Here is a 14,417-nt window from a genome sequence, read left to right on the forward strand (position 1 = left end):
TAATGCTTAGAACTGTCAATTGCGTCACATGTTTAAATGTGCGAGGCAAATGTGGTGATGCAAATGAATGTTTTTCCACTAGTGGATAATAGTGAAACAATTAGTTTGTTATAAGGGAGATGTAATTATATTTTATAAAAAAATTGAAAGGTATTGTATTAAGAATAAAAATTAGAACAGAAATATGAGATATATATTAGCATTGTGTTCAAGATTTTAACTTTTAAAAAATAATACAACTATTTTTTTGCTAGGCATGAAGTTCGTATGTACGTACATTGTGCCACAGCGCAAATATGATGGTGCAGGGGTGTGTACAGTGCTCTTGGTGCATTGGTGTCCAAACGACATGCAATAAATGTAAAACGCGGATATCTTGTTGAATCCGGAGAAGAAAAGAACAAACGTTGTTTTTTTGATAAAAAAAAGAACAAACGTTGTTCTTTTGTTAAAAAAAAGAACAATGACTGCTCTGTCCCTTTTTTTTTCGTTCTTTTGTTTTTCACTCCATTTTTCTGGTATATATACCTTCTTTTTTATAATTTTCGAATCAGAATTTGTGAAGAGGAGAGAGAAAAACTATGGAAAGGAGAGAGAAACTGTGAAGAGGAGAGAGAAAGTAATGGAAAATTCTCAGATATTGGTTGATTTCTCTACTTTAATATCAAATTCTATTGATTCTTCTTCTTCAAATTTGAATTCCTCTGCTGATAATCCGAATTGTGAAGGTAATTTTTCAATTTTTTAAAACGAATTACTTATTTATGATGATTTTGATTTCCATGTTCATTATTTTCATCATTTCAATTTATTTTGATTTTTTTGATAATTTCGATTTCTGCATTTCTCAATAACCTTGATTAATGTATTTTGATTCTATATTTTGATAATTTTGATGATTAATGTATCTTGATTATATATTTCTGATGATTTTGATTTCTGTTCTTTTTTCGATTTTATATGTTCTTTTAGTCTTATCTTTTGTTCTTTTATATATTGGTTCTCATATATGTCTAAGAGATTGTAATAATACAGAAAATAATTATTGAACATGTTGTTCTTTTTTGCTTTAGCTTGTTGTTCTTTGTTCTTTTTTGCTTTAGCTTGTTGTTCTTTTGATATTACACACTTCAGATCAAATTGTTCTTTTACCATTTTTATTGTTCTTTTATCTTTTTGTTGTTCTTTTTTCACATGGTTAAAATAAGTGTTCTACATGATATGCTCTTTTCTGCTATTTTTAATGTTCTTTTTCTTTACTTTATTATGTTCTTTTATGCTCTATTGTTGTTCGTTTTTTATTGGTAATGTTGTTTTACATGGTTAAAATAAGTGTTCTACATGATATGTTCTTTTCTGTATTTATAATGTTCTTTTTCTTTATTTATAATGTTCTTTTAGGTTCATCCCCTTTTTGTTCTTTTGAGGAATTGCTCTGTTTATTCGGCCTCTCTTCTTGTTCTTTCAGCTGTTTTTGAAGATTTAACATCATTTGTTGCTGGTCAAGTAAAAGCTTCCTTTGCTCTTCAATACTGTACTTTTTGAAAAAAGAACAAACATAAAAGAACATTAAGATTTATATCTAATAAACATAAAAGAACAGAACAACAAAACCCAAAAAAAAAAAACAAGTGCACCATTCTTATCATGAACATGGCTTGTATTTCTTCTCCTTCCCCCTCTTTTGTTTTATTTTTTTTATTTTTCATTTTCTATATATATAATATTTCTCCTATTGGATTCATAACTTCTCATTTTAGAAACACATTCTTGAGAGAGAAAGAGGAGAGCTTTTAGTTTCTCCCAACAAAAAAGAGATTTTATGAGAGAGAAAGTTCAAAACAAAATTTCTCCTCCTTCTTTCTCTGAAATGTGATTTTAATTGAATTAAGTTTACAAAAAACTAGTTTATTAAGCGAAATACTATTTCAATTTCGCTATTTTTTGAATTTTTTTATTCATTCAAAGAGGTTTATGCTGCTGATGAAGGTGCATCGGGTGATTAAGGTAAATTTTCTCGTTCTTAATTCTATGTTCTTTTTAAATTTTAATGTTCTTTTCTTATAACTTTCTATTTCTGTGGCATCAAAACAGTGTGTTCTTTTTTAGAATCAGCAATTGTTCTTTTTACATATTTATAGTGTTGTTTTCAGATATCTTTTGATAAATAAAATAACGGAATTAGAACATAAATTGGTTGAAAAAGAACATTTCCAGAACTTAAAAGAACAAGAAAAAATATAGATCTGGTTTTAAAGTTCATCAAAGGTTCGTCGTTTTATTTTTTAATTAGAACATAAATTGGTTGGAAAAGAACATTTCCAGAACTTAAAAGAACAAGAAAAATTATAAATCTGGTTTTAAAGTTCATCAAAGGTTCGTCGTTTTATTTTTTAATTAGAACATACTGTAAATTGGTTGGAAAAGTACATTTCCAGAACTTAAAAGAACAAGAAAAAATATAACGGCTTTTTATATTTGTACCTTTTGTCTGATTTGTCAATATTAGTGTTCTTTTTGTTAGTGTTCTTTTTGTTAATGTTCTTTTTTTTTTGCGGTTTTTATTTTTGTTGCGTTTTATTGTTATTTATGTGCGTTTTGGGACAGGTGCACCAAGAGCACCATGCACACCCCTGCACAATCTGATCGTTGGTGCCACAGTGCCAGCAAAAATAAGCAAACTGAAAAAGGCCAAAAAAGTAAGATAAAAAATTAAATAGCATGAATCGAACTTTGTTTTCTTCCCATCTGCGCAAATTATTTTTGTGCCAACACCAACTGGGACAATCATCATTTTGTGCTAATATATAGTGAACGCATTAAAGCATATTTATTGTCTGTTTGACAGAGTTATCTTCACTATATTCAGCTTTTTTTCCCCCAAATTTTCTTCCTCGCTCAACCCAAAACCAATAATAACAAAACCCATTTTCAATTTCGCCGCAAGAAACCCAAAATTCCTCCAGCAAGCAAGATTATGAGAACAAAATAAAGTAATTAAAATTAAAGAATCCAATAAAACCATAAATTATACCCAATATCTGATAATTATCGGTATTAATAAACACAAAATTATACAAAATCAATCAAGAATATACCAATTCGGAACATACCAATTCGAAACACCAACAAGCCATAAAAAACGCCCAAAACTAATGTTAAAACATACCAATTCGGATGATTAAACCTTCAATTTCGTAGATTTCGTAGCAAACTCCAACAATAAAAGCTTCAATCCTCTGATTTTGTTCCTCTTATGTCTCGCTTTTTATTCTTTTGTGAATCGTGAGTTTTGTGCATGATTAGAGTTTAGGAAGGAGATGGAAGATCAAAGAAATTTGAGGAAGAAGATGTAGGGTTTCAGCGGTTGAATTGCCGTATTGATTATGTGAAAGTTGTGAAAACTTAATTTGCCCGGGCTTTACAATCTTTTTTGCTGTGACTAAATGCTATTAACGACAGATTTTTTTCCTTATTATTTACCTTTTCACATTTACGACGGTTTTATTAAATCAGGTATTCTTAATTTTAATCAATTACTGTCAACAATGAGGCTTGTCGTAATAATGTAGTGCAAATAGACTATTAACGACATAATTTTCATTTTGTCGTTAATAGTTTATCGATAAAACTGCATATTCTAGTAGCTTACACAAAAGTTGTCGTAACTTTTAATAGTGTCATAACTAATTTAATTTTCAAAACTATTGGCCTATTAGTTTGACTTTATGTTTACCATGTCTAATTAATCCTTTTATTTAACCTTAATATTATACAATAGAGTTACCCTGTCAGCAATGTAATTATCAACAAGTCTAAGAGCATGTACATTGGAGCTCTTGGAGTGGCTATTGATCAAGTAGCTCTCTAACAAGAACTATCTCTTGCCAACACTGGGGCTCTTGATAGCTTTTCATGGAGAGCTACTTCAAGGTAGCTCTTTCCCAAGAGCCCTCCAAGAGTTGATTCTTGTTGAAAAGTGGGGTGTAACTAGGGGTGGACACGAACAAAACTGTTCGTGAACAGTTCGGAATCGGTTCGATAAAGTTCGACTCGAGCTCGATTCGTTTGTAAATGAACCAAGCTTGAGCTTAAATTTATGGTTCGATAACTAAACGAACCAAACTCAAACTCAATGGTGTTCGCCTCGAAAGCTCGTAAGTTCGTTAATTTAAGAATAATAATGCATATTTATGAGATATTTTTATATCGTTTAATACCATTGTCCAAACTATCACTTAATTGAAAAATAAGGGATAACATTTTACATAACTTGTTCAAGTAAAATACTAATATAATGTTAGATTAAGAAATTTATTAGTAATATTATAGTACATGTTGGTAGAATATGGTTTATCAGTTTATCGAATCAAGACTCGTACAAGCTCGAAACTCGGCTCGAACTCGAAGAATTCTTATTAAGCTTGGCTCGATAAGGATTTTAAAGCTCGAGGTAAGTTCGAACTCGGAAAAAAATGACCAAACCAAGCCGAGCCCATTAGAGTTCGACTCGGTTCGGCTTGTGTCCACCCCTAGGTGTAACTTTGAAAAGTGGATAGTTACTTTGGTAAAAAGATAATTAATTATGGGCCACCAAATAGTAAAAAAGAAATTGGAGAGCTCACTTGAGGAACCAATCAATATTTAGTGTTTTTAACAATGAATTCTTGAGAGAGTCTTATAGAGAAAGAGTAAAGAATCTTTCCATAACTCTTTTAAAAAGTCAACCAATATACATACTCTAATCGGATTTTTCATGAAATACCCCCGAATTATGGCGTAATTCACCAAATGCCCCTCGACTTTCAGAAATTCACCAAATGCCCCTCACAAATGACTTAATACCCAAAATACCCTTACTAATGACGCGCCGTTAGTCCTCCGTTAGCCTAATTTTTAAATTCACCAAATACCCCTATTTTATTACTTATTTCATATAATACCCCTATTCTGAAACTTAATTCACCAAATACACATAACTTAAAATTACCCATTTTGATGCTCAGCGGCTAGTTTTTATGTTTGAAAATTAGCCGTTGCTTATTGTTTGCTTATAAAAACCCGTTTTCTGACTATTTATTGTAGTTTTTCTATTGTTTTGTTAATTTCATATCATTTTTGTCATGAGTTTTCTTTCAAAATCATCATCCACACCCATGAATCCACATATGTAAGAGTCCCAAACAATTTCTAATATTATGGGAGGAAATTTCCATCTGAGGCTCCGATACAACACTCAGTAAGTTTCAATTATGATCCAATAAGTTCAGGCCTCATCCAGTAAAGACAATGCACTTTAGCTGAGCAAAAGGCCAAAAAACCCCATTTTCAAAGGGATCTTATGTAAGTGAAGCTGAAGTAATTCAATCTAAAGCTAACACCTTAATTTTCTTATTGTCCGAATGGTAAAGAAACTAAGAAATCAAGTTCAATAACACATACATTTTTATCACAACCTCGATTTCAACTTGGATTCATGATGTGAAAATCTTGAGTTTGGAGGCAAATCTTTGTGCCAAGATTCATGTTTTTTCACTGGTTCATGAGCTTTGGAACATACCTTAGTTTCATTTTTTTTTCTTGTTCCCTCAAATCCAAAAATAGACATTTGTCCATAAATCTGACCATGTCAATAGGACCTAGCTCAAAAGAAAAGTGGGAAAACCTTTATGCCTCGACTGTAAGGTTGAGAGAAAGTTAGGAGATTGAAGAAAGATGTTTGGAGGCAGTAGAGACAGGAGACAAAAGGGAGTTAACGTTAAATATGTGGCATGGAAGCAATAGAAGCCGAGGTAGCTGGAACATATGCGTTAGAATAAAATTAATAAGAGCTTTATTTTTAATCTGTTTGCATATGTTAAAGATATTTCCCATATTGAAAAAGGAATACCTTCCGATTGCGTGGTAAATATAATTAATTGGTCACATAAAGAATAAGGTACAAAAGAAGTAGCTATTTTCTTGAAGAGTTGCGACGTTTTGAGGTGTTTTTAGGAGTGTTTTCTGTTTTAGTGTTGTACCGGAGCTTTAGATTGAGTGTTGTATCAGATATTCGGATGTCAAATTTTCTCCCATGATAACAAAATTTATTTGGGACTCTTACATATGTGGACTCATTGGGTGTGGATGATGATTTTGAAAGAAAACTCATGACACAAATGATATGAAATTAACAAAATAATAGGAAAACTACAATAAACCGTCAGAAAAAGAGTATTTATAAGCAAACAATAAGCAACGGCTAATTTTCAAACACAAAAACTAGCCGTTGAGCATCAAAATGAGTAATTTTAAGTTATTGGTATTTGGTGAATTAAGTTTCTGAATAAGGGTATTTGGTGAAATAAGTATTAAAATAGGGGTATTTGGTGAATTTGAAAATTAGGTTAACGGAGGACTAACGGCGCATCATTAGTAAGGGTATTTTGGGTATTAAGTCATTTGTGAGGGGCATTTGGTGAATTTCTGAAAGTCGAGGGGCATTTGGTGAATTACGCCAAAATTCGGGGGTATTTCATGAAAAATCCGTACTCTAATCCATGTCTCTCACTGAAACATGATCGATTTTGTACGAAGCTTTTACTCAAAATGAATGAAATAGTTTTTATCCATTTTGCTGGAATATTATTGCATACTAGATGCCAATCTTATAGAAGTGGTGTGACTAGAAACAGGCCCACCTATGTTTAAAAAGCTACCAACAAAGTCTCATAAAAACAAAACACAATGGCCTGGATGCCCCGCATAATTTCAGAAGCTGCCATACACCCATACCGATTAGTAATAGTGGATACGGAATATATTGAGCTGTGTCTTTGAAATCGTAAAAAGTTAAATGAGATTTAAAGAAAGAGAGTACAATTTAGTACTCCGTAGTAGGATGATGATACAGGTCGTAAGTTGCGATAATATTTAGTTGTAGTAATTTTACGTGTCGCAGTTTAATTGGTACATATAGGCGACACGTAGGCTAAGAGTCATCATAATATTTTTACTATCAATAATGCAATATTTTTACTATGAAAATATGTAAATAAGGTAGTCGGTATAAATAAGGAAACAAATTAGAATATTAAGATTTTCCTAGCTTTTTTTGAAACATTTAAAATAGAATATATAAATAAAATATTTTAGTTTGCAGTTTAAATCATGACACATAAACATGTCATGTCATCATTGTAACACGGCTTAAAGGTGACATATTGCGACCTTTATCATTTTCGTTAGTGGTAAACGCGTTCCTTTGTTACGCACGCTTGCGAGTAACGAACCCATTTAGGTTAGTTCTGAGAGTCAGTGGCTTCCTTAAGTCCATTGTTCCACACTTCCACAGTATAATATACTATTACATGGTGCATATTAGCGCTAAGTAACACAAGCTGATGCAACCAAAAATTTCAGAATAGTTAAGTTGTAACATTTCAATATTGAGACGATACTTAAAATTGTTAAATTAAATCCCTAGTAGTATTTGAGTAATCCCTAATTGTGTGTACAAAGTAGCTATGTCAATGAAACAGACTAAATTGGTGGGTATACTAATCTGACTAAATTATATTCAAGTCAGCCTAGCTAGCTAGCTATGTCATTGAGACTTAATTGGTGGTATACTAATCTGAGTAAACTATGTTTGATGATAATAATAATAGTACGTCATCTTAAAGCAACATTATTGACATCAAGGATGGGTCTGAAAATACGTTGTCCGGTTGCTAATATATGGTTAGGATCAAATTCCGTCTTCATTTTCTGGAAATGGCTCCATTTATCTCCGAAATGAGTAATCCAGTGTTGTTGTGTGGTGTAGTGAGGCAAATATTGCTTAACACCAATGTTGTGATCCTCGCAGAAGTTCAAAATCCTGCGGTTCTGATGAGTCAAGTAGTCTAGGGTTTGTGTCTCTTCCCCATTCTCAAGTGCCGATCTAAGCAATGCTACCAAGTAGAACACTTCCTCGTTTGGTGTCACAACCGAAGTCCTTTCATCCCACCTACATCACCCACATGGCACATATAAAATAAACATGGTTAATATAATACGAAGTAAACAACACAAGTTGATTGGGGTTAAGGATGGAGGGACCCGAATAGTCGAATACTCCCTCCGTCCCGGAATACTTGACCTGTTTTCCTTATCGGGCCGTCCCTTAATACTTGACCTGTTTCTAAAAATGGAAATATTCTAACAATATTATATTATTTCTCACTCCACCCCTATTAACCCACCTACCCCATACTCCATACAAAAAATAATTAAAAATTCAACCCCTACTCTCCCCCAACCCCACCTCTTAACCCACCTCCCACTAACTACATTAAAATAATACCCCCACTATCAACTACTACCTATTAAATTAAATAAGTCAATTCAAGTCCCTTAAACTCTGTGCCGGTCAAACCGGGTCGAGTATTCCGGGACGGAAGGAGTAGAATAGAATAGAATAGGGTTTCAACTTTCAAGGGTGGTTGGAATTCAATGGAACAAAGAAGAGATAAAATGTTTATGGAAAAAGGACAGGAAACCTTAAGTGGGTCATATGAAGATCTTCTGACAACAGAATCTTCCCACTTGCACAAACACTGTTTGGCCTTTCTAACTTGTTGTGTTTCTATCAACTAAAAGAGAGTAGAGTAGTAGACCTCTTTTCTTTTCTTTTCTTTTCTTAACGTACTGGCACTTGCTTCTTCAACTAATTTAACTATTTCAACCATTTCTTTTTTTTCTTCTTAATCATTGCCCATAATCTCTCTCTCTCCCTCTCCCTCTCTATAACAGCTGGAGATTATTAGTTTATGTAAGATAAGCTCCAATATATACTATGATAATTCATTCAACTCAATACTATCCAATAAACTTCTCCAATCCACTTGTAAAACCCGAGACCATCTTTCTTATAATATGGCAAAGATACCAACATAGGACGTAGTGGTTTAAGTGTGGAAGATGCATGGAATTAAGATGGAATATGAAAGGGTAAACGTACAAATTAAGGGAGATGACAAATTGGTGATGGTATAAAATCGTACTATTATGTAAGCAATTAGTGTCATAGTGACAACATTGATTCCCCTACGATCATGTACGTACACATATATTCTTTTTTATCAGCAATACACAAACAATATACCGTGACAGGATTAGACAGCAACAAAATCCAAATATCACCTCACAGTGATCGAGTCAATTTAGCAGTCATATTATATCCACAAACATGCATATACTTCCTCCGTTCCGGAAATATCGCACCATTTGTTTTTTACACTATTCACACTATTACTTTGACCATTTTTTGTAATTCGTACGTAAGGAAATTTTAGTCATGTGGGGTCATGTTAGATTCGTTTCGATATATATTTTCTAAATATTATTTTTTTATTATTTTTTCTTGCACACGATTTGAGATATTAAGAGTCAAAGTAATGGTTAGAGGAGTAAAAGTCAACCATGGTGCGATATTTCCGGAACGGAGGAAGTATTATTTTAGCAATTTAAATGTTGTACAAATTAATTTACTTAAAAGAAAGGGGAAAATCGAGCTTACTTGTGTTTGTTCATGGGATAGATGAGAATTGGTCCGCTAGTTTTATTTCCCAAGATGCCCTTGAAGACCCCTTTGTCAAATTGAGCAATCTTTGATTTAGGGACAAACAGGTTTAGCCAAGGGTGTGGCACCTCCCACAAACCCTTGGACCGCAGTTTTAACTCGGCCTTGTGAACCCGGTCTAAGAAATCAATATAGGGAAGATCGGTTGTGAATACTGATGCTGGTATAAAGTTAAGCTTCTTCAATAATGCATCTATTTCCTGTTCAAAATTAGCAATTTAATTTATAATTAATATGCCGCGATACTTACATACTCCACTTTGTTAACAAATGTCACCAATAATTACAAACAAACATGTAAGCAAATCACTACAATAATCAAAGGTACGTATTACGGAGTAGTATAATAAGAAGAACTGAAAAGCTGCTACCAAACAGTTGCTTTTCTCAGGATAAGTTTGATTCTTTCCAACTAATTTAATTTAATTTAATTTAATTATTTACTACAGTACTCCGTAATAATATATACAAGTACATGCCAACAATGACTGACTGACTAGATTGGGAATAATCTGGCAGGTGGACTGCTTAGATTTTGTCAATATTTAACAAAGAATTTTTGTTTAATTGACTAATTAAACTATTAATTAGGCAAAAAGAACCTTCTTCTCGATCTTATAGAGTAAGGACAGGGTTACCCTAGTTTTTACTCTTCACATTTTACGACTCACCCTAGGCCCCGGTCCGTCTAACCACAGTGCGTGTCGGCAACTTTCAATCCTAAGTAACTTCAAAGTAATTCCCTATCATAGCCAATAATTGAAACACATAAAACTCACCTCAAAGAAATGGTGAATCTCAATTATTGTACTTTGGCAATATAATAAGACAGTTTTCCCTTAACGTAACCTTAGACATTCAATTCGTTATGGGACTATAGTAATTAGTAACAAGTTTTTAGCTACTACACTACAAGAAACAACAATACGCACTTAGATTTCCGTGGTTAGTAACGAAAACACCCAAAATTGAAAAAAGGGTCACTGTAGAGAGAAAGTTAAGAGAATAAAGTTGCTAGTTCAAAAGACAATAATGAAGAAGATTCCTACCAAGTTTAAAAACATTCGTTAATGAATTAAAGCGATTTTGTCACCATTATCATAAATCTTTTGAGATTATTACTTCTCAGTTTTTGAGTTTTAAAGTTTTAAAGTTCAAATCTTTCTTGGTGTAGCTGTGGTATCTTCTCACATGCATGCAGCCAAATAAAGATGAAATTAATTAACCTAATTTAAAGAATCTTTTACGAAAAATACTGATAATTATATATAACTCATTTTTTTCACTTTAGCTTTAATTACTTTTGTGAAGATATACTATTTATTTTCCGTAACCTAACTTATGATCTCGATTCGGGGGAAAAAATGTGTGAATTGAACTTTTGATCATGTGAAATAAAGGAAGAAACAACAAAGATATTTTGATTAGCTAGTAAGTTTTACAAAATTATCCATTTATAACGTTTCTTCTATAGAGTTGCAACCTCAATTAGTTGAGTGTACGTCATCGCATAGCTTCATATGGATTGAGTATGATAAATTAGGTAGGAAATTAGGAATACTTTTTTCTAGTTGTTGATTGCAATTCTTTTTACTTAACGGACCGCAAAACTCGCCAATTCGGACCAATATACTACTAGTATATACTACCTCCGTTTCAAAAAGATCTTTACAGTTACTATTTGCACGGACTCCAATGCAATATTTAACTATTAATATATCCAATTTCGTATGTGAAAAATTATAAACATTTGATATTCTGAAAATATCCCGACATCAATCTAACAAGATCTTACATGTAACGTTTTGATGTATATAATGGTGAGAATTTACGGTCAAAGTTTTTATACTTTTGACACATTTTCCAAAGCGTAAAGAACTTTCTGAAACGGAGGTAGTACTACATAGTAGCACTTTAATAAATACATGCAAGTAGATTCAGAAAAAGGCTATATGTACACCTAGTGTATAAGATTCTCATGTACACCACCATTAATTTGTTGACACATCATCAAATCCACTAAAAAATGAGAATGAAAGACAATAAATATGTTATTTCAACCAATAGAAAAGCATGGATGCCTTGTACACTAGGTGGACATGTAGTAGGATCCAGTAGATTCACGGAGTAGTAAACATTTAATTAATATATACGACGTATAATTATGTCATGCATTTTGAAAACAAAAACATTTCAAAATGATGAAATGATATCTAACGCCGCATTTTGAATGAAGACTAAAAATATGACTAAATGCTTCAACAGCTGCCTAACAAACTAGTGTCTCCAATTAACCAATTAATTAGCCATCAATTGTTGCCAACCAGCAACACCAAAATTTAATGGATAATATTTCCCTTTTTGCCATGCACGTTAAATTATAAGCTAGTGTCACATGTTGCCCAACTAATATAGCATCACATGCATCTTATTAAAAAAAGTGGCAATAATAGAGACGGGATTCGAAAACATAAGTGAAAATGTATACCTGATCTACCGATTCGGAGGAGTCGAAGTAATTCTTGGTGATCTCCAAGCAATATAAGACATCTCCATTGTTGGAGGCGCCGAGGGAAGAGATCTTAACAGGGTTTTTAGGTGAGAAAAATGAGGATCTCCAATTGTTAAGTAGACCTTCATCAACTATAACAAAACCTTCCACGTAATCAAACTTTTGGCTACTTGGTTTGTCATGCAATGATATTAGGTACTCTTGGTCCTTTGTAAACTCCGTGAAATTCGAGTACAACACTCTTATCCATCTCACCTACATAATTAAGCAATAATTAATTGAGAGAAAAACAAAATTAATTCCGAGATTTGATTGAATTGAATTAATAGTAAATGTGTTTTCTCTTTCGGTGATATGATGTCGTGTTTCTGTTTTGCTTTTAGGGAGAATTTGACATTCAGCTTAGCTTATTAGCCGGCACAAAAATTAACGCCCATTTCTTTTCAGTTTTCAGTAACTAACATATGCTGTCCCACTTTCATTATGTCAACTGCCATTTGCCAAACACCTCACCTTTCCTAAAAAAACACTTTAAATTCACCTTTATTAACTGAATAATTAATTAGCCTATTAATTAGTCGTATTATTTATTAATTAAATTGTCACATTGCCGTTTCATATTACACTGTCAAGTTGATAGTATAGAAAGGAAGTACATACCCGTTGAGGAGCGGGTTCAAGGGCAATTCTAGCACGAGTGATGATACCAAATTGGCCTAGACCTCCTAACACCGCATGAAATAGCTCCGAATTTATTTTATTTGAACATGTTACCAGCTCTCCTTTTCCTGTAATTAATTAATATTCCAACATAGAGAATAAGTGTTGGTCACATTTTTGTTCCACAATTCCATGCAAAAGTAAAGTTAACAAAAAATAAAAATTATTTACCTGTAACAACATCAAGCTCAAAGACGTTACTAATCTGAGGGCCATAATTAAATGCTTGACCACTGATCCCAGCATTAGACAACGTCCCTCCCACCGTTAGATACAAATAATCCGTCCATGATCTAGGTGCGAGTCCATACTCTAACGTAGACCTTAGCACATCCACCCACAACTCCCCTCCCCACACATCCACATACTCTTCTCTCAAATTCACCTTGGGCCTACTCGGCCCATTCACATCCCCTCTTCTGCCCATCTCCACCACCACCCCGTCCGTCGTGTGGGCCTGCCCGTTGATGGAATGCCCATGTCCACGGGCAGAAACCGTGAACCCCGCCGTTGAGGTCGTGGCAGATTTAACTAAATCCGCTACGTCAACGTCGGACCTCGGGTGGAAAACAGCCACGGGTTCCGCCTGAGTGAGGCGTCCGAAATCCACGGACGCCGCCTCCACCTCAGCACGGTTCGTGCTGAGGTGGAGTAGCTCATTTGGGCCGAGCGTTGTGAGCCCCACTGTTACCATCAATCTGTATATTGCTATAGCTATCAAGAACAACTTGGTGGCCATTTTTTCTCTCTTTTTCTTTTGTGATGTTGTTGTTGTTGTTTTTTAGAGGTGTGTTGGGATAGGAATGAATTTATAGAAGAGGAAATCTGTTGGCGTAGGGAAACGTAAGACTAAGGTATTATATTGCGGGCACTTTAAAAGATTTACTGGGTTTGTATTTGTATTTTGGTAACGCAACAATTAACAACAACATGCAGAGATTCTGATTTTATTGTATTGCTTTGAGGGGAACGAGGAAGATGAGGAGAGAGAAAATATTGAGTCGTCAGAAATCAGAATTTACAGAAGGTTTGTTTGTTTTTCTGTTTTTTCTTTTTCTTTTTTTGAAGTAAAAAAAATATTATTTGGTTTTAGTTTTTGGGTAAAGAACTTGATGGAGTGTGAATATATAGGAGAGAGGGGAGAGAGAAAACGGACACGTGGGCATTCTGGTGTGAGTGGGCTAAAGAAGACACGTGTGAAGAAAGAGGAGTGTGAGGGTCCAGTAGTTGGATACGGAGGATCTTATGGTGGGGTCGCATGCAGAGGAGGAGTTCACGTGGGAGGGTGTGTAAGAACAGTGTAAAAGACAGTGAGAGGAGAACGAAAGGGGGGTAAAGGTCGACGAAGATGATGTTTCAACGATCTTGTTTTGTTCGACTTATCTACGTACGTACGTTGAGATGAGGTACTAAATACCCATTCAAGATTCTCTATGTTTGTATACAAATTGCATACAATTGATGGTACTCATGATAGTACGGGTTATGAATCCGAATCCGAAATACTCACCTCATTTTACTTATAATGCTGGTCCTTAAAACTCATCTCGTTTCTATAAATAACATATTTTTACTATATTA

General features: G+C 33.7%; 1 protein-coding gene across 1 annotated transcript; it reads right to left on the minus strand.

Annotated features, from left to right (window-relative positions):
• Window positions 1-7,395: 7,395 nt before the first annotated feature.
• Window positions 7,396-13,937, minus strand: LOC110790574 (cytokinin dehydrogenase 5). The gene is made up of 5 exons (XM_021995354.2): window positions 13,008-13,937; window positions 12,777-12,904; window positions 12,093-12,371; window positions 9,542-9,804; window positions 7,396-7,990 (listed from the first exon to the last, which is right to left on the minus strand). Exons 1-5 carry the CDS (start codon window positions 13,573-13,575, stop codon window positions 7,654-7,656), a joined length of 1,575 nt encoding a protein of 524 aa, XP_021851046.1. The 5' UTR covers window positions 13,576-13,937; the 3' UTR covers window positions 7,396-7,653.
• Window positions 13,938-14,417: the final 480 nt, after the last annotated feature.

This window comes from Spinacia oleracea, chromosome 2 (assembly GCF_020520425.1).
Source record: "Spinacia oleracea cultivar Varoflay chromosome 2, BTI_SOV_V1, whole genome shotgun sequence".
Lineage (NCBI taxonomy): Eukaryota > Viridiplantae > Streptophyta > Magnoliopsida > Caryophyllales > Amaranthaceae > Spinacia > Spinacia oleracea.

Bases quoted from the DNA above. Each gene is read 5' to 3' on its own strand.
- LOC110790574 (XM_021995354.2), bottom strand. From the start codon at position 13,575: ATGGCCACCAAGTTGTTCTTGATAGCTATAGCAATATACAGATTGATG. The intron at 12,905-13,007 runs GTAAATAATTTT...AATTAATTACAG, and splicing joins TGAGCTTGATGTTGTTACAG to GAAAAGGAGAGCTGGTAACA. The intron at 7,991-9,541 runs GTAAGCTCGATT...TGGGTGATGTAG, and splicing joins TATCCCATGAACAAACACAA to GTGGGATGAAAGGACTTCGG.